This window comes from Pollicipes pollicipes, unplaced genomic scaffold, assembly GCF_011947565.3.
Source record: "Pollicipes pollicipes isolate AB1234 unplaced genomic scaffold, Ppol_2.1 Scaffold_6138;HRSCAF=7277_pilon_pilon_pilon, whole genome shotgun sequence".
Taxonomy (NCBI): Eukaryota; Metazoa; Arthropoda; class Thecostraca; order Pollicipedomorpha; family Pollicipedidae; genus Pollicipes; species Pollicipes pollicipes.
In genome coordinates, this window is record NW_023596818.1 from 16,035,494 (window position 1) to 16,060,001 (window position 24,508).

The window sequence follows — 24,508 nt, forward strand, 5'->3', positions numbered from 1 at the left end:
TAGCTTTTAACGTATTTTATTGAGCATAATACTGGAATACCTGCACATCACGGTAGCAAAAGTGCATGGCTGGCCGCCGGTCGGTCAGCCGAAGGGCAGTCGGCTCTTCTCGTCAGCACGGTGGCGGCTCGTCAGGTTTGTCTGGCACGAGCCAGAACCATCCATCGCGGATTTCCAGTGCTCTATGTCCCGCAATATACAAGTTCCAAGACGTGCGTTCCTTGCGGATCGCCGCGGCACTCGAAAAGGCTGCAGCAACAGCGCGAAGCGGGTACCCGCTCGTCGATCGCTCCTGACGCATTTGCACTGTGTTAGCGACGCACAACACCGGCGGATACATGGCACAAACACTGGGACACACACACACACACCTATTATCACATGGCTCCTGCAGCTACCGTCCGCGGGCGTCGTTCGATTCGCGCAACGCGCTACGCGCGACGAGTGGCACGGAAACCCAGTTCGCGCAGCCACGAGTGCTGCCACCTATCTTCTTTTGGAGCGGCTCGGGGAGTTACCTCGCGACAGCACTTCACTGGAGCCACCCAGCCGTTGTTTGGCACCCTCGCGCTCACGATCAGTTCAGATGCAACTCCCGCCATGGAGACTGCGGCTCCGCACGTGGAGGCGAGCACCAGCCGAGGGGTCTCGTCTAGGCCATGCAGATGTTCTTCCAAAGGTGTCGCTTTTTCTGGAACCGTCGGCGGCCGTGCGGGTGCAGCGAAATAATGCCGGAGTCGTAGGGCCCCGGCTTCCCGTGAAACTTGTAGCCGTGGGAGGAGAATATGTCTGCAAAGGCAAACTGCCGTCAGTAATATGAACATGTCCGCACGTTTCACTGACTTGCATTACCCTAAGTGTCTCGCTTTCCAATTGCACGTACGAAATGCAAAATGCACGTGCGGTCACAGATGCGCCCATCACCCACGGGCACTGACAGCGAGATGGGTTTCGTATTCCCCTTTTTTACCGCAACAGGGGAAATAAGTTACTTCTGCCGACCCACACCGGACAAAATCCAACCAAGACATATAAATTTGGCCTCAGGCACGCGTGCCGTACCGGTGACGTCACGTGCCGGTCGTGTCGACTGATGATGACAATGCCCACTAGTGGTGATGATGTACTCACTCCCACTGGCAGTACTGACCCATGACGGCGCACGTTAATGTTGCTGACGGTATTCACTGGTGGTGATGCCGATCCCATTCCCACTGGCTGTACTGATCTATGACGGCACCTATTAATGTTGCTGACGGTATTCACTGGTGGTGATGCCGATATTCATTCCCACTGGCTGTACTGACCCATGACTGCACCCATTAATGGTGCTGACGGTACTCACTGGTGGTGATGACGGTGCGCGGCTCGAACTCGTCGTCCTCCCAGGTGCGCATCTCGGCCAGGTACCGCTCGGCCAGGTACGTGAACACCTGGCTCACGTTCAGGTCCTCCTTCACGGAGGTGCGGTACAGACGCACCTTCAGTTCGCGCGCCAGCGCCTCCGCCTCCTCGCTGCCAACACACGTCCGTCAATACACATCCTTTAGTCGACTCACTCTCTCTACACGGCTGTAACAGGCGCGTTGTGTCAGGTGCGAAACAAAATGTGATCAGAAAGTGCATTACAGGCTTGACGCTTGCGGGGATGGCACACAACCATGCACTTAGATGAAAGATTTCCTCGGGTTTTGCGCCAACGACTTGTGATTATCTATGCATCCCTGTAACGTGCACAAATGATGGTGTCATGTGCTTGCCGTTTTGACGCAATTTAATCGTAGCTAACGACGGTTGTCTGCAGGAAAAGTCCCACGTGCATATGACCCGGTCCCCTGCTTGTCATAGTGCAATGGTCAAGCCCCAGAGCACTTACGCGTCGATGGTGGCGCGGTCGATGAGGTCGATTTTGTTCTGGACGAGCACCATCGGGATCGAGCCACACTCATCCTCCACCTGAAAGCAACCAGCCCACGTCACTACATCAGTGACGTCATCGAACATGTCATCAGACAACGCCCCTACATCTTCTGAGGAGTACTACACATCACTAAATCGCTGATGTAATTGAAGGTATCCGTGAGGTGCACTTGTTCCCGAACTGTTACCCGCCGCTGTTGTCAACGAATTACTGACTTCATCATGTGATAAATCAAGTTCGGTTTGGAAATTATCTGACAACTGCTTGTAAAATAAGTGCAATCTTATGACCTAGCCCAAGGGAATTATCGATGGACGAGACACTACCCAGCACTAAGTGTGGAATCTATTTCCCACACACCAGCCTGTGTTTCCCTTCGGCCTTTCTGTCATTCCACAGACGGCTTATCATTGAAGGGACGAAAAAGCTGGCCCCGCACCACACCATCAGTGGTCCCCTTCCAGCATCCGCCTAAGACACGATTAAAGATCCGTTCTCCCACCCTCCAGGCCACATATCGACTAGTTAAGCGGTTATTCATTTGTGTTGACTGAAGAGTTTTAACTTAGGTGTATAGCTACCTACTTTGATTGTGAACAGTGCTACCAAAGGCCCAATAGCTTTGCCAAGCAAAGTTATCACCAGTGCTTGTGCTTCCTACCTCATTAAATGAGATGTCCAAACACATTCTGCACATCTGCAGGCTAAACATTTTTGCATATCGGCCTCTCAGTGAGTGTAATATCTTCTGAACGTCACCTGAGCGTCGCGATAACCTAACCGCCTCTTAGCTTTCATCGCACCTCTGTGCTTGCTCGTCATGCACATAATTACAAACATGGCCTATAAAGCTGCGATGCTTGATGGCACCACATCCGCAGTTGTGTGATGTGGTGCCATCATGCGTTTATTGGATAAAGTCCAGCGCGATGTGGTGTCACCACGCTGATTGGATAATGACCAGATCTGGCTATTTCAATGATCTCCCCGAATATCTCCATCCACTTTTGCCAAGCGATAAGCACTAAAGTGCTGGCTCCGCGCAGCCACGGCCGCATTAAAGCCCAGAGTAATGCCCAGTAATCGGAGGGGCATCGCACCGACCTCCTCAGCCAGGTTAGAGCGCGGCGCGTCTCCTCTCCATTCATCACGACCACGGGGCCCGTTTCTATTGACCGTCCGTGCGTCTGGAAAATGTAATGACATGGCGGGGAACGCTCCATCATGCGCAGATTGTTTTCCAGGAGGGCGCAGTGCTCGTCTGCCGGGTGAGTCCACGGAGCTGGGAAGACGGGACAGGACGAGTGCGAAGTAGGACTGCTCCCAGCGAGGGTACGCTGGGAGAGAAGGAAGGCGCCCTGCCATCCGATGCCTGCTCACCGCATCGGCATCGGCGTCGGCCACAGGGTTGTGCTTGTGGGAGGGCCGCGGGTGACGAGATTTGCGCGATTCTTGTCGATGAATAGGGAGAGCGGAACGCGAGGCCAGGCAATCTGTTGGAGACTGCATCGCGCATGAGACTTAAGCCGTCCTCGTTCGAGGCGCGTGGGCACCGGGGGCACACGCTGACGTCACCTCAAGCTGAGATGGCAGCGCCGCTCCGGCGATGTGGATGACTCCGCTGGTGGATTTCGATAACTCCACTGGCGGATTTGGAGGACTCTACTGACGAATGTGAATGGCTCCACTGGCGGATTTGTGGATGACTCCACTGGCGAAATGGACGACTCCACTGACCAACGTGAATCCCTCCACTGGCGGATGTGGATGGACTCCACTGGCGAATGTGGATGACGCTAACCGTCGGAGTGTTCTGCCACACGACGCCGTAATCTGTCCGACCTTGCGAGAGCACCCTCTCCTGTCTGAAGACATGCACCAGCTGACCGCGAGAGGATTAGACTGATTATGCGCGCCGCCGCCTGGCGGCCTGCGCGCCGTTTTACAAACCTACTTTCCTCCGGATTTCCGTCGATTGGGAGATGCGGGCTGGCTGCGCCCGGCGGGCGCGGATCGGGTCAGTGTGGGTCAGCGCGATCGGATCGGCCCGTCGGCCAGCGCTGATGGATCGCACGAGCCGGACCGCCCGGGACAATTTGTGAAAGGGCGGCCCGGGTTAAGGTCGTGTGGCGGCCCGATGGTGATTGATGGGTGTGAGGTAACAGCTGACGTTGAGCCGAGGAAGATACATTGCGGAGCCATGTGCGATATCTGCAGCGAATCAGGCGATCAGCCTCAGAGTAACGCAAGTTGTTAAGTGCATTTGTGAGTAACATGTACTTAGATAAGACAGTACCAATAGTCCTATTCCTCGAAAACATTTAGAAAAGTGGTAAGATTGATGCATTGATAATTCAGCTACATGCCTTTTGGAGACGGAAAACTCAGATATATTCTTTTGACATCGCCTTTTTCGTTTCGAAAAAGACAACTAGCCAGAAGACTGATGCATCTATTTCCCCCTTCTCCTGGTTATTCTACGAGGAATAAGGCTATAAGTACTGTCATATCAATCAGCCTTCGTACAGCGTTTTGCACTGAATCGAGGCCGTGCGACGCGTTGGCTCTAGAACACAGCAGTGTCCCTTTATTGTTGCCTTAGTTTTTGACATCAACACCGCAACGCCAAGTTTCAGACCTCTTCATGTGTAATGCTACCGTAGCGCGGGTGCATGTTGATAATTTACCATAGGATCAGCTCACAGACACAACACCACAACAAACTTTTGGCTGAGCTTAGTGCGCTGCATCCTTCTGACTATGTTATCGATTTAGGGACTTGGCACACCGGCGTTGGTGACAGTTGGATGCAATCCATGCACCTTAAGTCTGGGCCCATAAATCAAGTCAAATGTCATGCAGACAGCATCGATATTCACTGCTCATGCTGCATCAAATGCTGCACTGCTGAACTGCACTGCCGCATCGACTGCCGCTCAAGTGGTCACAGATCACGGGGATCCCGACAGGGCACTGAACACTTGCATCGTCATGATCCACTTAGCGTCACCTTGGGCGGCTGGCGTCTGCATTGTCGGCATGCTCCAGCTCATCGGCCTTCCCGTCCAATAGCGGGCGATGGCCTTTGTGGACTGCTGCCGGCCCATCGCGAGGGCGACACGACCAGCTGCTGCAGTCGTGAATCGCAACCCGCCTTTTCATGGTCGCTGAGACTTGGCGGTTTGCATGGATAGTCATGCTAGGAAAGAGATGCTTGTAGCGCTTTTCTGGAGACTATGTTAGCCATGTGCTGGTAGCGAAGGCTTGCCGTATGTTCGCCTGAGCTGTAATTTGTGCTTTCCTCTACTATTTGGTACAAAAACACAATCAGCGACGGCCGGCATCGACGACGGCAAAACACATCGCGAGACAGAATTTCTTTACGTGAACAAACGTACAACAGAGGCACCAAAAGCTACAGTATGTGTCAACGGAACGAATCAAACCGTGTATAAAGAGAAACACAATCGCAGCCCACTGGCACACAGCGTCTTCCGGATGGTGAGAACGCCGTCCGGCAGCGAGAATGCCGTCCGGTAGCAAGAACTCTGCCCGGCGGTGAAAATTCCGCCCGGCAGTGATACCACCACCCGGCAGTGAGAACGGTGCCCTATAGCAGGAGCACCTGCCCGGCGGTGAGGACGCCGCCCGGCAGTGAGAACGATGCTCGACAGCGGGAACGCCTGCCCGGCAGTGAGAATGGTGCCTGATAGCAGGAGCGTCTGCCCGATGGTGAGAACGCCACCCGGCAGTGAGAACGTTGCTCGACAGCGGGAACGCCTGCCCGGCAGTGAGAGCTTCACCCAGAGGTGAGAACGACGCTCGACAGCGAGAATGCCACCAAGCAGTGAGAACAACGTCCAGCAGTGAGAACGCCGCCCAGCAGTGAGAAAGTCACCCGGCAGTGAGAACGTCGCCCGGAAGTGCGCGGGCGCCGCAGACCGCGCCACAAAGGCGCCGCGAGCGCCATTATCCAGCCGCGGAGAGCGGTCCACCGTGCCGACCCTCGGCTCACGTGCCTGTCATCTGGCCCCCGGCGGCCGTCGTCCCGCTCGGGGCCGAGGAACGCCCTGGCGATCCGCCACCAGCCGGGGTCACGGACCACGGCCGGGTCACAGCAGGGTGGTGTGCGGGACTGGGGTCACGGACCACGGCCGGGTCACAGCAGGGTGGTGTGCGGGACTGGGGGCGTGGACCTCTGCTGGAGTCAAGACAGGGTGGTGTGCAGGACCGGGGGCGTGGACTTCTGCTGGAGTCACGGCAGGGTGGTGTGCAGGACCGGGGGCGTGACATGCGATCGGTGCGTATATTTGGGACTGGAACCAAGCTGGGTGTTCTGGGTAGATCCACCGGGTTGGGACATGCTATTTGTTTTTGTAGTTTTGCGCAGTTAACCACGATATTTTGTGTACCTGCTGCACTTTTACGCAACTGGTTTTGGCATAAGCGCCTTTGCTATCTCTTGGAAATTTGTGTCGCCGAAATACACGAAGAAAGAACGTTGCCAGCACTGGGGGAGAGCATACGAACCGCGCTGTGTGACCGCTTGCTCACCTTCTTCTTCCAGTGTCGGACGGCCTGGAAGGAGGCGCGGTCCACCGTGGAGAACGTGAGCACGCAGGCCTGCGCGCCCCGGTAGTACGCCTTAGTGATGGCGTCAAACTCCTCCTGACCGGCCGTGTCCCAGAGCATCAGCCGCACCGGGTCATCGTACACCCTGAAACAGGAGCACGGGGTCTACACTCTGTGTCAGCCTCCTGACCGGCTGTGTCCCAGAGCATCAGCCGCACCGGATCATCGTACACCCTGAAACAGGAGCACGAGGTCTTTCTACACTCTGTGTCAGCCTCCTGACCGGCCGTGTCCCAGAGCATCAGCCGCACCGGGTCATCGTACACCCTGAAACAGGAGCACGGGATCTTTCTACACTCTGTGTCAGCCTCCTGACCGGCTGTGTCCCAGAGCATCAGCCGCACCGAGTCATCGTACACCCTGAAACAGGCGCACGGGATCTTTCTACACTATGTGTCAGGAACACAAGTCATGTGCACTTTATATCAGGAACACAGGGAAGTTGCACGCTTCGCAGCAGGGACACGAGGTCAATGTGTATTCTGCAACAATTACATTAAGTATTCGGATGTCCAGCGAGGCAGGCAGAGAATGATATCACACCATGCAACAGGAACACGCAGTTTTTCCCTGCAACATGGACATCGGGTCATTACACACTACGCATCAGAGGCCGGAAAAATGGAGTCTTTCTACACCGTGCAACAGGAGACCAGCGTTATTTTGCACTCTGTGGCATAAGGAGAGGGTAGTTTCACACCCGCGAAAGGAGTACTGGGTCAGTGTGCACCTAGCGATAGAGGCGTTGTCGCTGTCCATTCCACACATTATGAGTCAGGTCATCGCACACCCCACAGCGTGCGTGGTGACTAAGGCCCCCATGCACGAGAATACTGAAGGCATGGCTGGCCTTCCGAGCTGCACAGGTCAGAAGGGAAACACTGTGAACATGTCTCTTGCTATAAATATGGGAAGAAATCGGATCGTGGCCCATTACATCAAGTTTCATTAGAAAGGTAGATCCATCGTAATCAATTAAAAGCTCTCGCGCTCTCTTAAAAAACATCTGCACTGTCATCGCACTGAAATCCCTGAGACTTAAACACTCCTCTTACAATTTAACGCACCATCGGTAGCCTATTACTGACGATGTTTGACTTGCCTTTGTCGTTAGGCTGTTTTTATGGGAGAAATCCCCACCGGCATCGTGACCGACCCCACGTTTGTTTCATGCGGCGAGCAGTCGTGACCAGGCAGTTAACAGTTACGATTAAGCAGCCCCCATGTTTTCAAAGCCTGGTGACCCTGCGATACCCTCCATCAAATATTTTGTCTGATCACTTCCCTGGCTGTCGATGTTCTGTTCGTGCCGTCAGTTTTATGCACTAAATTGCGTCGTTAAATAGCCTGTTTGCCCAACCAGTTTGGAAAGTACACAGCATGCGGTGTTTTCAAATCGATAAGGCAAACGGATCATGAACACAAGTCAAAAGACCAGATTTCCCATGGTCTACAGCATCTGATTGCACATATCGCCGGCATTGCAAAGGCTTCTCATCCCTGCTGAACAGTGCTACTTGCAAAATAGAGGTGATTTCCTCCCACTGTGAGGATAGCTTATAAAGGAACACAAATTGAGCATTTCAAAGTTTCTGTTATGCTACTTTCCTTCCTCCTGTTTTTGTCTAAATTTACATACGTGAGAAGTGGTATGATGGACATCTACCCGCCACTGAGCGAAAGCATGCTTGCAGATTCAGTTGACAATCACGGGTCGTCACTAAAATCTCTGATTATCACCGAGAAATCGGTGACATGCACCGTCCTGTAACGCATCGGGCGGATCGGGGCCGATCGCTATGCAGCAGTGACGATGGCCGGACAACACCGAGCCAGCACACAGTGTCGCCGGACGACCGCAGCCATCCATCCGGAACGGGAGGTCAACGCCTGAGACACCTCGCTCTCTAAGTCGGAACGTGCGGCCCATCCACGAACGGCGGCCGGCCACCGGGGTCTGAGGTCGTTTGGCTGGCGACTGAGGCCATTTGACCGGGGACTATGGGTATTTGACCGGAGGCTTAGAGCACTTGGCCGGGGATTAAGAGCAGTTGACCGGGGACTGTGGGCATTTGACCGGAGACTTAGAGCACTTGACCGGGGATTAAGAGCAGTTGACCGGGGACTGAGGGCATTTGACCGGGGACGGGGGTCAGTTGACCAGGGACTGAATACAGTTGACCGGGGACTGAGGGCAGTTGACCGGGGACTAAGAGCATTTAACCGGGGACTCAGGGCAGTTGACCGGGGAATGAGGACATCTGACCGGGGACTGACGGCACTTGACCGAGGACTGAGAGCGTTTGAACGGACCTTCTGCAGAGTTGGTGGAGCCCCTGAGTCCATCGAAATCCAGTGGAGACTATCATATCCACCTGGGAGCCGACAGAAGTCCATCTGGGCCCAGCAGAGTCGGCTCTGAGCCAAACGGGGCCCAGTGAAATCCAGCGAAGTCATCATTAAGCTCACTCAAGCCCAATGAAGCCCAAAAGGGCCAGTCACTGAGGCCACATGAACTCGGTGATGCTCGGCAGTGCCGCCCTGCTCCGACCGCACCGGAGGTCAACGGGACCCCATGGAGCCATCTCTGAGCCGGCCAGGGCCCAGTGGGGCCCAGCAGAGCCACCCCAGAACCCACCGAGCCCAGAACAGTCCACCGGAGCGCGGCGGGACGTCCGCCACCTTGCTGCGGACGGCCGTCCCGCTCGGTCTGGGGGAGCCCGGGCCGGGCCGGCCCAGCGGCGGTGGGACGGCGCGGCGCCAGCGCGGCTGACTGATCGCCGCGCAGCCGGCCGCTCCCGACGCCGACAGCCGCCTTTCACCGGACTGAATGCCGGAATGGCTGTTTGTTTTCCAGCCGGGGAGTGCGATTGATACGGTATAAACGTCGCGGGTCGGCGGCCCGGCGACGGGCGGCCACGGCTTTACGACTGGGGGTCAGGGACAGTTGGACGGAGTATCGACGACGATATCTTCTGAGTCTGCCCTGCGCGTTCGCTGCTGGCTGCGCTGGTCCCGTGCTGTATGTGCCACCGCCGTGGAGAACGGTTTAAGTAGATGCACCTTGAACGACTTCTGGGACGTTCTAGAGCAGATAATTATTTCACGGAATATCCGGTAATCGCAGGCAATAACACACTTGGACTGCATTACCAGCCGTATGGTTTGTTAAGCAGAATGAAAATGACTTCTCCCATCTCTATCAGAATAACGCTTTCTGTGATCACACACCGATGTATACATGTGCTGTTTTTTTCCTTTAAATGTGTGCAAGAAGCCAGGAACCAGTCACGATACCACTAGTTAGCTCGTCCATAAAAACGCCGAAGCTGAATTTTGCACATCACGCTGCGATGCAAAGATTTCACGCCCGGCTCTGGCATGTCCGTAAACATCCGGCGGTTCTCAGCGCCTACATCTGGCATAATCCCAAACATCACACCTTGCTATACTGCGGGGCCGTGTCGATCTTTCGGGGAATGTCATCTCAAGGTCGAGGGACAGGTCGGTCCGCGGCAGCGGTATGTTTACAGTCCGCACAGCAATGTGCAGGAAAGCTGGGTGAGGTTCTTGACCTTACTTTCCTGAGGTAACCAGAACCGGACAATGGGATTTAATGTAAGAGCCGATGAAGGTCATACTGAACTTTTTCCGCTTCCGATTACAAAAGTTCGTTCCTTTCTAACCAGTTCCCTGAGCTCAGAGTCGGAAATTCAAATTCTACATCAATGGAAACGAGAGAAGGCGATTTCAGACGCCGCAGATATGATCAATAGCACGTGCTGACGCGCCGCCACTCATCGCGTGATCATCCACCGGCAGCTACGCATGCCAATGCACTTAGACAATGGCATGGACTTGAGCAGCCGTGTATAGGGGCGACGTGTCCCATCCACACAAGAATCTGAAAGTTTGTCTTCCTGGGATGAAGACATCAGCGATGCGTGGTCGAATATCCAAATCTTTCCGATTCGTGAGTATAGTTTGAACCCTGGGTGGGTCCCTAGACTTTGAGGGATACTATGGTTTTTGACAGATTCTCATCCATCTTTAACAAGCACAAGACAATAATTACTTGTACGAGCTTATCTCTTGGGGAATAGAGATATCAGGTCGGATCAGACATCAAGCTAAATGCATTGTGACGCATCTCCATATCAAACGAGTATATTATGCATCATTTCTGCTTTGATGTGATTCAATTCAACCTTGTCCAACTCATAAATATTTGCTAAACGCTGTCATGAACTCTTCACTAAGTTTCATGGCTGCAATTATTCCCCATGACTTTGATTTCCGAACATCCAGCCTTCAGTCACTGGTGAAGTAATTTTTGAACACACGAGACATGTGATTAGGTTCATGTTTCTCTCGCCTGGGCGTTGCTTATGCGGGTGTGCATAGACTTTTCGCCCGATGTAGGTACTGATGAGCTGGCTTCAATTATTAGCAAGGCACTTAGAAAAGACGACCACAATTAGCCCTGGAATTAATTACGTCCAACCTGGGGCATCTGCTCACGGCATTAAATGATCAATAACACTGGCACATACATGGGGTATTGATCGATAGACGTCCATTTAGCCTCACTTGAGTTGTTTTTTTCCGACACTATTTACAACAACCGCCGACGCAACACTGCAGAAACGAAAGAAACCTCAGTTCTGAAAATCCCCCAGCGCAGGTGCTGAGCACGAGGCACTCACAAAATAGTCCTGGTGCCAGCCTGACTTAAACCGCGCGACTGTCCCGCCAAACCGCGCACCTGTCCCGCCAAACTGCGCGACTGTTCGACCAAACCGTGCGACTGCTCCGACAAAGCGCGCACCTGTCGCGACAAAGCGCGCGCCCTGGCGGGCCGTCGTGGCTGGACGACGGTCCCCGAGACGGTACCTTGACACGCTTCGGCGACCGGGCCGACGGCGGAACGGAAGGCCGGTCACGACGCCTGGCCACGCGCGCACATTCATGTTCCGGGCGTCATCACGAGCCGGGTGTTATCCGGGCAATCGCCGGCGTCGGCTCATTGTCAGTTCCCGGGATGACACCAGTGAGTGCCTGAGCCGAGACGGACGTGCTCACGGGCGGCGCACAGGGATGTTCGGAGGGATGCCTCGCGGCAGAGCGGGACACAATGCGTGCTTCTCGCTCGGGTAACTGCATCTAACTGTTTTGAGAACCGCTTTGCTTGTGACCCTTGGGCAGCATTAGGCGGCTCGGAATGCTTTATGGGTGCTCTTCAAGATGCGGGCGGCGTAAACATACCACGAGCGCTTGACATATGCACCTCAGACTCGTGGCAAGGAGCGTTTAGATGACTTGAACAGTGACCACAAACATACCTCATCAGGAACAGGGACGAATGATGCTTTGGGCTGGCTCATTTGAAACGCTTTACGGAACGAATACGCTCATGGGGATAGATCAGTTGAGATAAGCCTCCCAGAAATGGAAAAGCTCATTTATCCTCCAGAAATTTTCTTCGGAAGGGAACGGGGCCATCCTTGCTGCCATTGTTTGGCGTTAGTTTTCTGTTATCTTCACGTAGCGAGAACATGTCTGCCGAATTCCTATCGCACTCTTGAAACTGAGCATAATTGTGAAAATGTATGACTTCATGCACAGCGTCATCCTCGGACCAAGTACGGTCAGTGAGTACGTAAGCCGATCAAATTCTATACAAGACAGCAGCCTGTTGTCGCTGTGCTTTGTGATTTCATCCCGCATCCCCCAACTGTCGGAATCCTCTTGTTAACAGTGCAGTCAATCCTGCCGGTCACGACCGACTCACGACCGAGTCACGACCGAGTCACGACTCGTATGCACGACCGGCCGGGTGGCACGGCCGTCACGCCGTCTTGTGAATGCCCCACCGCTGGACGCAGCGGAGCGGACTGCTAACAGCCGGGCCACCGGGGCAGGAGTGCGGCGAGCGGTGAACGCTTGCTGGTGGGTGGTTAGCAGTGGAGTACACAGGGATTGTGACCGCGCAGAATCCGTTCGTCTGGCTCTAGCCGTGATGCGTGATGCAGGCCTGACCGAGCATAACGGAGCGTAACGTCCGAGCAATTAGACGACGATGGCCGACTCTAGTGGCACAGCGGGCGTACATCTTCGTTCACATGGCGGAGTGTTCGTGTGCACATGTGTGTTAATATGCGTGTTTTTGTTTTTGACAGCATTGGCCGATTGCCTTCCAGATCGACAAAAACTCGAAACTCTTTCTGACATTAACAATAATATTCCTAGAAACTTAACCGTTCGTCTTTGCAATATTACGCATTCGACGAGCCCTCGAATGCTTTCTGAGACCAAAACACGACCATAGAACAAAATTTCTTTAAAATTGCTGAAACTTAGTTTTCTAGCAAATTGTTATCTATTGTGTGTGTATGGAGCTTTTCAACAAACCATGTATTTTACGAATTAAGCTGACATAAAGCGCGCACCATTGGGGACATGACATCTATATCGCACTACGTGAAAAGGTCATTCTAAAGATCATCTTTCTACTCTGCAACTGCATGTTGGCAATTTCATCTAGTTGGACATCTACTGGCATCCGCCTTGTATTCGAAGAGGAACCAATTGCCAGCTGTCCCTTTTAACAACCCCCCGCTGGTTTTCCTTTGGAATATTTAAAGTACTGGATTTGGGATTTCCAATTTTTGGAACATGGGAGTTTGGGGAACTCCTTAGAGCCGCCTTAGTTAAAAAATTCAGCGCAAGCATGCTAGAGCGGTGATTGCTGAGCGCACAACCACTAAACGTCACTCATCTTAACCATGACACGATTCTGAACTCAAAAAACGAGGACAAGCCCATTACCTGAAACCATGGCACGATCAATGTATGCTTCCACTTTCATCGAGGCCACTTTCTGCATCAAAGTGTGCTGACCGTCAGTGCTATGACAGGGCTGAACTGAAAGCCTCGGAGTCGCTCTGACGAATGCAATTTGTACGTCCCTTCCAGCAGTGATTCGCTGCTGATGACCTCATTAATGGGCGTTGTTCCTAATAAGACCAGTTTTTGTGCAGCGCAAGCCCCATCAAGTACTTGTATCATAAGACAGGCCACGGCTCCAGTCAGATAGGTTGACCGCCAGTCCGCTGTGCACGTTGAGGTCATTTATGTAGCACTGAAAGAGCAGGTGGCAGCCGGACATCCAGATGACATCTTGTCCATGCTCTTGTTAAAAAGCAAAACATTAACCGTTAAGTTTTCCAAGTATTCCGGGGTTCTATACGCCTAACGCTGTGTCCAGCTGTGACAGCTGTGACCAGCTTCTGCCCTGACACCGATTCAGATGCGAATACCATCCATCTTGATTCTGTGCTTGCTGAAGCCGGCTGGCATGTCTGGTAAAACTGACATTACTAAAGCTGGCATTTTGACCGAGAAACTATTTTCCATGCCGACAGCCCCCGCTGGTGTCCGTCGCCACCACCGAAAAACACGTCCCTGACCAGCGGCCGACCTCTGATTGACTTCACACCGGTGTCCTCCGGCGGTCGGTAATTTGTCTCACAACCCCGAGTCGCACGCACTCGGACAACAACGCTTCTTTAATCGGCCGATTAAAAAACGACGGTCTTAGGCGGGGTTTTCTCAACGCCACCTCCTAATGAAAGCAGACTTCCACGGTCGCGGCACAAGGGCGGACCCCATCACCGCAACGGCCGGCGGCGGCTGCAACGGACACCGCCCGCGTACAGGCGTGCCCGGCTCAGCACGCATGTCACGAGCACCAGCCATTTGTCAAAGGTGGACTGCTGGTGGGGACACGGAAGTCACCGCCACCGGTGGGCGACAGAACGCCTGTGTTCATTCATTCACGTCAAATCACGACAATGGGCGCTTTTTATCGGAGTGCAAAGCAGTGCACAGTTTCATTCAGTCACCAGGCGAAACCGCGCGCTAGCGACCGACCACCAGTTACTCCGTACCGCTGCTTTCCGGCAACGCTACTCACTCGATCATGCGCTCCAGGAAGTCGACTCCGATGGTTTTCTTGTACTCCTTGGTGAAGGTACCGCGGCAGTAGCGCTGGATCATACTGGACTTGCCAACAGCGCCATTGCCGACGATCACCACCTGGCGGCGACCCGAGAAGCCATTATTACCCAGATGTGACACAACACCAGCCTTTGCCACTTCCTGGTGGGGGCGCATGAAACCGACTATGTGCGCTTGCCGATGGCTTAACGCACTCACCAGCACAAGGGCCGTTGATATGAAGAAAACGAAACACATGACAGCACATTGTCAAACAAACTATCCCCACCCGGCAGTGGTATACCAAACCAACTATCCACGATTGGTAAAGCCACGAAAACCAACTACCGACACCTGTCGGCGACACGAGAAATCAACCACCTCCACCTGGCGTCTACGCGACAAACTAACCACAGGAGCACCGCCGACACCACTCGGCCGCGCCCGGACGGCGCTCACGCTAGCGGCGATGCATGTGGCGGCCCCATCAGCACGCGGGTGATGGGAGCGGCCTGCGTGCGACGGCCTGGCATGCACGGCCATCGACCCAGGTCGAAGGTCAGGCCAGGCGGGCCGACACAATCGTCTCAGGCCGGGCTACCGCTATGCGAAAGCAGAGCTAATTGCCGAGTTGGACACAGTGGTTACGGCCACGCCAAGCGAATGCATGCGTTCCGGCATCGAAAATGACAGAGCGAATCCAAGATTTGAACCTATTATTGAGGCTAATCTGGCCTTGATCTGGAAGACAGCGAAGGGGCATACATACCAATTGTATGAAGGTGTTCAGCCGCTTTTTACATGGACTGGTCATCCTAAGTACCAAATGACCCACTTTTCTACCGTTGTTTTTAAACCCATGTATATCCAAGATCCGAGTCACAAGTCAGGCTTGACGTAACCAAGAAATGTCCTGAGCTCCTTTTTTGTTTCGGCAATGTGAGTTGGGAGTTATTCTGCTGGCAATAATCTACTCAAAATATGTCAGGAGCTGTTGCTTTTTTGGCAATGCCATCAAGCAAGCATTGGTTACATTCGTAATACTCCGCATTTCAAGTTGCGCTCATGGTCGCTCGTGACCATGAGTCTAATGGGCAGTGGGCAACCGTTACAATTTTCTCCTTTAATTTACAAAAAATGTTGTTAAGTTAAACAGTTCTCCCTTTAATCCCTCCGAAATTCGTACAAAGACTCATGCGAGATCGTAGGCTTTAATGACGAGTTTTAATTTGCGTGGAACACAGTGGGTGTCATGAAAACATGTTCGGATGTTTGATGTCACTTTAAGTTCCGCGTCATGTTATAGCAGATCAGCTCCACAAGGTAAGACGGAACAAGTCGGGTTCCCGGATATACACACTGAACAGACAGTGTTGCTCGTTTAAAGACGGGATAACAAGGCTCTCCAACCACACGTTTATCTAACACAACGCCTCAAATCAGGAAAACAGACAAAAGTGCCATCACACGGTCCTTACAATGTCACAATGCCTCGCAGTCGTTCCACATCATTCGACGTCGTTATGCTTTGAAGATGCCATCAACGGATTCGTTTCAGTTGACTTCAAGGATGGCTGACACCGACCATGAATAAGCCGTTCTTCACGCTCGAATCGCACCGCCTTCGTCGTGAGTAATTGATACCGCACGATACAGCGCTGCAGGACGGATGAATGATGGTCCGTTCTGATAAATATCTCGACTCCGTGATCCGGAAAATCGTCCCGGCTAACACGTGTTTTTCTACAATTAGCCGACACGGCGCGGTCGCCCTGGGCGGTGGGACGCCTCGCTGGCGCCTGGCGCTCGGTCTCAGAGCATATGGCAGCTGTCGGGCTGGATTTGGCAGCCGGGCGGCAGGGGTCGCTGACACTGGGCCGCGCCGGCTGGCCGCCGCGGGCGAGGCGGGGAATTAGCACCCGTCCTTGCCTGAGCTGGGTGTAACAGCTCGGTACGCGGGCACACGGAGCAGGTAGCGGCCGCTGGGTAAGGGATGGGAAAGGTCACAGCGACGCGGAAGGTAAGTGGTGCTGCCTGCAATGTAAATACGAGTGCCACTTATACTGAATATAAGCTCACGGTAACGCTAAATTTAAGCTGAATTCTACCTCATGCACATGACGGTACGGGTACGAGGCGTGCTTAGGGCAACAGCTGGTAGCCGCGCGCCTTAGGATGAAAACAAACAATGAAAGCCCGTACACTTCCTCCTTCGTTTGCGGTCTTTGTTTGGTAAACCACCAAATCGAGGCGCAATGTGGATAGCAAACATGTCACGCTTCCTGTGGGTTTCATATGCCGTACCGCAGGATGTGGCTCACGTGTGAATGTGAAAATGAAACCCGACCAGGGTTTTAAGCTGCGAGCGCCCATGGCGAAGTCCATTTTGGAGAAAGCAGTTGGTTGAAACAGGTCAAGCCAGTTGAACGTGAGCGTCCTATTTTTTTTCCGTGTTCAAGAGCGGTGACAAGCGTCGCTGGAATCTTAATAGAATCAGTACACCCCAAGTTATTTCGCCCTCCCCTTAGCACTTGCTGGTCAGAAGGCAGGCTAGATTGAATTTGTGGGAATCGTGGACCACAACTGCTACCAAATAATGGGCGGATATTATGCGAGTCACCAAACAAACCACAACAAACGTGGATACGAACTGCCCACAAGGCAACACCCGCATGATTCCAGAACTGTCCGCGAGGTAACACCGGCACATATCCGGAACGGCCACAAGGCAACACCAGCACAACTCCGGAACTGTCAACAAGGCAACGCACTTCTGACGCCTTCTGAATGTGTACAGCAGTTTTCAAATTTTCACCTGTTCATTGCATTTTCTGCATGAAGAAGAAAGGCATGAAAGCATGCTATGTGGCAATGGATCACAGCTCCGTTGGGGTTACGCCCCTGGTAAGATAGAAACAGCGTTGTCCCCTTTCCCAACAATCTCTGCCGACCGGTCCAAACCTCAGCCTTTGGTACGACCGCCTGGGCAGCTACCCGACCAACAACCGCTCCCCATGCCACATCTCCCCTCACTCGTCCGTCCGTCTCTCAGCGGGCTCCGTCCCACCCCTCGGCGACCGGCGCCGACGGCCGGGTTCAAGAACCCCATGAGGGCCGCCCACCAGGCGGCGGCCGCAGCCTCTCGACAGGCGTGATAGCCGGGATCAACGAACGCCGGCGCTGCCGCGCTGCATTGTTGCAGAGGGTGACGCCGCCGCCGGCTGCACGCAGCCAGTCAGCCGGAACGGGCGACCCGGCGCGCGCGCGCGGAAGAGCGCCGGCGCCGGGCCGGAGCGCTGACCGCTCCCGCTCGCGCCGCCACCTGACCCCAGGTATGGGTACTCGGTACCGAGGCGGTGCTGGCACGCCTCGTGATGCCGGCCGCGCGGCTCGGTCGCCGCGGGAGTTGTGGTCCGTGTTTCCCAGGATGACAGGCTCACACTGTCCGAGTCCACGGGGTTCTAACGGGTGCCTCCGAACGAGACTCGTTTCGTCCGTGACGGAACTGCCTGGCGTTGTCAGAGCTGGCGAATGTGTACAGTTTGCTGATGTCTCATGTAGGTGGTTCATGCTTTACCCAAAGGCAGATGAGCTAGCTGTCGCATCTGAATCGTTGACAACGGAGGCCTCGGAATGAGATCGTCGAGAATGACAAGGACGCGTACGTTTTTCGTCAATGAAATACGTCCAAACGCGAACATATCTGAAAGTTTCGGCCTCAGTTAAGATCTATGGCAAGTGCACAGCTTCACGTCCACCTTTGTCATAAGAGGCCGTACCGTCGGCTGCCTTGAACAAGCCTGCAATCACCGTTTATCAGTCCGGGCGAGGGCGCCGCCTCGTAGGAGCACACTAATTAGTTTATGTGATGGTACTGCAGGCGCCGCCCCCGCCCGAAGCCCACCTGAAGCATCGCATTCTCACCCCATCACCACGGAGGAGCTGACGTGGAGAGAGAGAGAGAGAGAGAGAGAGAGAGAGAGAGAGAGAGAGAGAGAGAGAGAGAGAGAGAGAGAGGAGAGATAGAGAGAGAGAGAGAGAGAGAGAGAGAGAGAGAGCGAGAGAGAGAGAGAGAGAGAGAGAGGGAGAGAGGGGAGGAGAGGAGAGGGAGAGGGAGAGAGGGAGAGGGAGGAGAGGGAGAGGGAGAGGAGAGGGAGAGTGAGAGGGAGAGGGAGAGGGAGAGGGAGAGGGAGAGGGAGAGGGAGAGGGAGAGGGAGAGGGAGGAGAGGAGATGGAGAGAGGGCTTGTCGGCGACCGTCTAATTATTGCGCGATCATGCTCGTTAATACCGCGCTTAGTTCAGCGTGAAGCCGGAGGACGAGAGCGTGAGAGAAGGCTCTCGGTCCGGGTGCGGTGTGTACGCTGAGCACGCGCGATGGCCGCAGGCTGGTGCCGTGGAAAACCTTCCAGGCCACTTAGCCGGCGGGGTGCAGGTGTCTGCGCTCGGCGCAGAGCTCGGCTGCTCGGCTGCTCTGGCGACCCAGCTCGGCTGCGCCCAGCTGGGTCTCAGCAGTGCTGGACAGAGCCTCTTAATACCGTGCACTCGATGATACAGTCCAGTGCATATATGGTCCCAGGGCGGCGGTACGCTTCGAGTCTCCAGTGCGAACCACCTGATGATCGTGCGAAGTAGAGAGGACGGGCGGCAGCTCTGACAAAAGGCGGCCGCAGCGCTGGACTATCAAAGTCAAGACCGCGTGACCAACGGTTCAGCCATCAAAATAAATGATCGCCATTAAAAGCTCATGCGACAAATGGTAACGACCTGCGGCGGTTTTAGAAACCCCTGAAGATAATTTACCGCTGCCCCAGCTCCTTTCAAGACACATTAGTCGCGCAGGGGCATCGAAACAATGGCATTCCTATCGCATGCAAGAACAATGAACGCACCCATCCCGCGGCGCCCAGCAAGGTCCTTGAGCAGCCCTTATTCAGACTGCGTCTCCTTGGCAGGCTCCGGTCTGCCGCAAAACCGTGCTACACGTGTGCGCCGCGGGGCCGGGCCCGGCGGCCGGTCCTGCTCGCCGCCGACCCGTGCTTCTGCCGTGATTTACGACCCCGAGCGCAGACCTGGGTCACGCAAGGGTGATGCGCAGTGCCCACTCCTCGTGACGTCAGAGGGGCGGCGTCCACCGGGCTGGGGCCGGCGGGCGTCGGTCGGGAGACGCCGCCCTCCGCCCAGCAGCTGGCTTACGAGACTCGTTGCGTCCAACAGCCCGCTTTACGAGGCTTGTTTGCCGGACGCAGCGCGTTGGCGGCGGCGCAACACGCGGGGCATCGCCCGCTCAGAGCCGGGCAGAACAGGCGCCCGGCCGACAGATGGCCGGCCGGCTCTAATCCGTGTCAAATTCGCCTCGCTCTCCGTTTGATCGGCGCTTGTGGCGCATCTGTGGGCCGGTATCGGCCCCAGCTGTCGGGGCGCGCCGCCGGTGATGAACGAGACGGAACACAGCCCGGCGCAGACGGGACGATCGCGGCGCAGGCGGGCGACCGCGCCGCCGGCCGCGGCGCGCTCGTGACGGCAAACCGGCCGGCCGCGGCGACGGAGCCGGTTCTGGGGCGACCGCGTCGCGGACTCAAGGCTACGCCAACCGCGGCGGCGGCGGCGGCTCTGGCGCTCTATCCGCCATCCCGGTGCGCCAACAAGACGGCGGAACAGCACGTGCGGTATGATGGCCTCTTCAGGGCGGCCGAGAGTGCAGTAAACGAAGCGGCAAGGGCCTTGACCCAGCGCTTGTCTATGCCCATCAGTCATGAGCCCTATCTGCACGCTTGCTGCTGGGTTTACTGATGTTGGCAGCCAGCGCTAGGCGTTTACGTCTTAGATAGTACCACATAAATGGGCGGGTAAGTGCTCGTGCACTTCGCACGCAGCAAATCAACCCGCTGTAACATGAGAGTCATAGAGCACACATCGAGTGATTCTCAGGGTCCCACCCAGCACTAAATCCCCTGGGTAGTTCCCGCTCATGGGCCTGTTGCACGACTGCGTTCCACGGCGCTCCTGCTCTCCTGACTGCCCTGTTCGCCCGCCATATCAGATGATCTAGACCCGCCTCCGCCCGGGCAATCACTCGACGGCGGGCCGCGCCCACCCCAGTTACCTCGCGCCGCGGTTCCGGCGGCGCGCTGTAATGGAAAACGCCGCGTGGCGCCCCGGTCTCCAGCGAGGCGCTGCGCTACCTCGGAGCCGCTCATGTCGACAGGTCAACAGCACCGTTCGCAGACAGGTCAGGTCGCTGGTGAGGTCACGCTGTCGGCTTCACTCCATGGCTGGCGTGGTGAGAGGGCGGGAACAGCTCATATCGCCGCAGATTTTCGCCTCGCCGCCGCTTGCTTCCCTGCATCGAGTTTGCACCGGCAAAGCGTACAATTTCGAAATCGGGTTCGATGATCAGAACAGAGAAACCCAAAATCATTGCGATGAGTCGGCGTCATCCAGGCCATCCTGACAAATCTGCCTCAATTTCGCCCAGGACGCGCAGAGTCTGGAGGAGAGTGCCTACTTCTGTCCTGCCCGCCGGTCAGGAGCACAGCCCTGGCGCACATTCGTCCGGCGAGGAAGGCCACCCGGGCTGACGCAGTCATCCGAGTCCTCCAGTCATGTCACTCAAGAGTCGAGGAAGCCGAGGAAGTCGAGTGCGGTCGACCCTCCAGGCGCACCATATAGAGCAACGGAGGACTGCGAGCATGTCAGGAATGTCGGCCCTCAGCAACGGCCGGCACGTGACAAACGGGTGTGGCTGACCGCTGGCAGGCAGGGGTGGCCAACCTCTCGCGGGCAGGGGGGCCGTGGGCAGGAGTGGCCGACCATTTGTGGGCAGGATGGCGGTGGTCAGTGATGGCCGACTGATGGGCAGGGGTGTTCTTTTTCCAGCGGTACGAGATAACTGACAACAAATGGTCAGGGGTAACCAACCACCCGCGGGCAAATGCCACGAACCACCATCGGGTAGGGGTAACCAACCTGCAGATAATCGGAACAACGAACAAAAGGCAACGGGTTAGTACCGGCCGCCGGGTGGCGGGTTCGCCGGCGGGCAGGCTAACTGGCCATCGGGCGGCGTGGCGACCGGCCAGGGGTGACCGACCGCCACCGGGCTTTGTTCGGCCGCTATCGGGCGGCGGCATCAGTCCACGCCACCCTGTCACGCTCGCCCGCTCCCTTTGTCCCGGTCCCTCCGGTCTGACGGCCGAGATGGAGACGTGGTCTGGGGCGGGCCTCCCTGGAGACACCGGCGGTGGAGGTAGACGTGGCGCTGAGCGGCACGCTCTGCGACGAGCGGACCGCCGAAGAGCAGCGAACGCGAAGAAGAGTTCGCCATTACAAGCTGGTTTATGCACGATTGTGCAAGGCGGGAGAAAGGCCGGGAGTGATCGCCTTCGGCAGAAAAACGCGACCGGTTTCGGCACAGATCAGGCGCGTGTATCTTTCAGGAAGGCCTATGTAATCCACTCGCTCGTTCATGCCGGGCGTATGCCGCCTTATGTTGTCGGGTGTGCTCACCGCTGACAGAGGCGCGCTGACATGGATGACTGTACGCATGGCCGTGTGACAACATAGCCCTATGCCAGTTGACCAATGAACACTTTTGCAGGGACGTAGCCAAGACGACCACGGTGACCAGCCCCCCCCCCCCCCCTCCCGGTGCTGCGCGAACGAAGAGGGTCTACACTGAATGCTAGACGATTTCGTACGAATCTACTTTAAAATCGCGGGAGTTCGGAGACAAATTTGACGATTGGCTCCTCACCGGACGAAAATTGCAAAGTGCCACAATTAATGAGCACATTCAGCTGAACAAGCACAGCCCGGAACACGTCAAACTGCACGGTTCAAAAACGCAAACCTCTGTCTGCTCGTGCCGGGGCCAGACAGGCAGTACAACACCGAGTGGCTTTGAGCCGGCTGGCTGGCGGCTGGCTGGGCTGTCCGATCAGACGCGTCTCATTTCATCAGAGGCGTGTCCTACCGGCCGACGTGTGCCCCGCCCAACGCCCAAAACACTTCCTCAGATCGGCTGACAGCATTATTTCTGAAAACGTGCTGGGAGAGGGCTGGGGCGCCTCGGACAGACGAGAAATTACACAGCTCACTGGTTTTGGCGTTCGGAGCAATCCATCAGTGGGTCTATCTCCGAGGGAATTGAATCTGGATCACGGCAAGATTGGAACATCTTTCAGATCAACTACGTTTGAAAACCAAATGGTTTGAGCGCAGTGATGACGACACTGGCGACTAAAATTCGTTTTTGTGAATCGCGGAAAACTTATGTTTTCCAATCGGCTACAATCTTACGCTTATGTAAGTACGATTGTTGTGGTGGCAGCGTGGCAGTGAACTTTGTTCAATATTTCCATTCTAGTGAAGGAAAGTCGATGTCGTGTCTGCTACAAAAAAGAGCAAAAATGTTCAAGAGACATGCACCCTCGTCAATATTACCACTGCTGACGCGGCTACGTACCAACCAACAGTCGATATACTCCAAATGGCAAGACGAGGCCAGTTTATTACCACGGCACTCAACAGCCGCTTTGCTATTCAATTTCGTTGCTTCCTCATAAGGCGACGTTAAACTTTCCCATAAATTTATAACCGGTGCATACGCTTATGGATGAAGTGAACACTTTCCCGCGGAATCCCATGTATCATCATTAGTGCCACACTCGCTGGATAAAAGCGAGCGCTGGCGACCGGTACTCCATCTTCCTGTGTCGGTTCTGGGTCGGTTTTCTCCTGCCCCTCCCCTCCCTGACCTCCCGATCTAGCTTTAGTGAAACATGTCGACAGGAAAATTGTGCACATGACCGGATTTGACGCGGCACTGCTGGCAAAACCCAATTAATATCACTTCGCTGCCGCTATCATAGGCGCTGGAGCCATCGAAGGATGTGGCTTCCTTCACTTTTCTTTCCTACACGATTGGAATGAAAGCATCTAGTATCGATCAACCGGTTCCTATGGTGCTTATGATGGTGGTGCGAATAGTGCCAACAGGAAAAAATGAGAAGCAGGTGGTGGTTTGGTAAAGTATGAACAGCAATTATAATAATGTATCAGAAAAATGACTAAAAGCTTTCCCTTTCCGTCTGTATCGCCACCCACCACATATTCAATCACTTTTGCAAACTGCCGAACATTACGTCCTCAGCGCCAAAAACCACTCTAAGCGTGATGATGTGACAATACGTTAGTGAACAGCTTGAGTGCATTTATTCAGCTTCACAACACAGCGGCATATCTGGTGAAATGACGGTCCATTGTAGTCATCGTTATTGTTACCCAGCATTGTCATGTCATTTCAGTTGACACTGTCAGTTCCCTGTCCCAATGGAGCGATGTCAGCAAGAGTAGCCAGCGGGGGCCGCCCGCTTTTGACCTGCCCGCCGTGCATGAGCCCTCGCGGCCTCAGCACGCTCACCTTCACAGCCACCTCCAGCTCGTCGTCCCTCATCTTGGGGCGCCTGCTGTCCGGCAGAGGCAGGCTTCACTCGACGACGGCCGGCGCTTCGCCCATGCCCGCCGCTGGAAGAGAACATGGCGCGTCACGTGGGGTCGGTGACCCGGGGTCCAGGTCAGACGGCCAGGCCTCCGACACCATGTCGGCCGGCTATGGAAAGAGGATGGCAGCCGGCGTATTGTTAAAAGACAGGCCGCGACCTGGCGCAGGCCGGTCGGAGGAGTGCGCGGTCGCGGAGAGAGCAACGGGAAGAGCGGGCAGAGCAGAGAGGCAGCGGTAGGTCAAACCGCAACGTAAGCGGTTTAGACAGCCAAACGATAGCCTGATAAGTATAAACACTGCCGTATTTAGGCCAGTTTGGTGGTGCGTAATGCGGGACACTGAGAAACAAAACTCCTCTCGGCTTATGCAGCATGCGTTTGAAGTCACCGCCGTGGCGTAGCGTTTGCGTGGTGTCACGATGTTATACATCACTTGTCACCGTCCCGTCATGCGC

The 24,508-nt window shown here is 55.1% G+C and overlaps 1 protein-coding gene across 1 annotated transcript; it reads right to left on the reverse strand.

The window, feature by feature from the left end:
• On the reverse strand, positions 1–24,073 carry LOC119106368 (ras-related protein Rab-23-like). Its single transcript, XM_037229994.1, has 6 exons — positions 23,974–24,073; positions 14,529–14,650; positions 6,476–6,638; positions 1,877–1,956; positions 1,346–1,515; positions 1–789 (listed from the first exon to the last, which is right to left on the reverse strand). Exons 1-6 carry the CDS (start codon positions 24,004–24,006, stop codon positions 653–655), a joined length of 705 nt encoding a protein of 234 aa, XP_037085889.1. The 5' UTR covers positions 24,007–24,073; the 3' UTR covers positions 1–652.
• Between the last annotated feature and the right edge of the window lie 435 nt (positions 24,074–24,508).

What these genes read in the sequence shown, in the direction of transcription:
- LOC119106368 (XM_037229994.1), bottom strand. Translation starts at nt 24,006, where the DNA reads ATGAGGGACGACGAGCTGGAGGTGGCTGTGAAG. An exon ending in AGCTGGAGGTGGCTGTGAAG is followed by an intron (nt 14,651 to 23,973) that starts GTGAGCGTGCTG and finishes GGTCGCCGCCAG; the next exon opens with GTGGTGATCGTCGGCAATGG. An exon ending in TTCCTGGAGCGCATGATCGA is followed by an intron (nt 6,639 to 14,528) that starts GTGAGTAGCGTT and finishes CTCCTGTTTCAG; the next exon opens with GGTGTACGATGACCCGGTGC.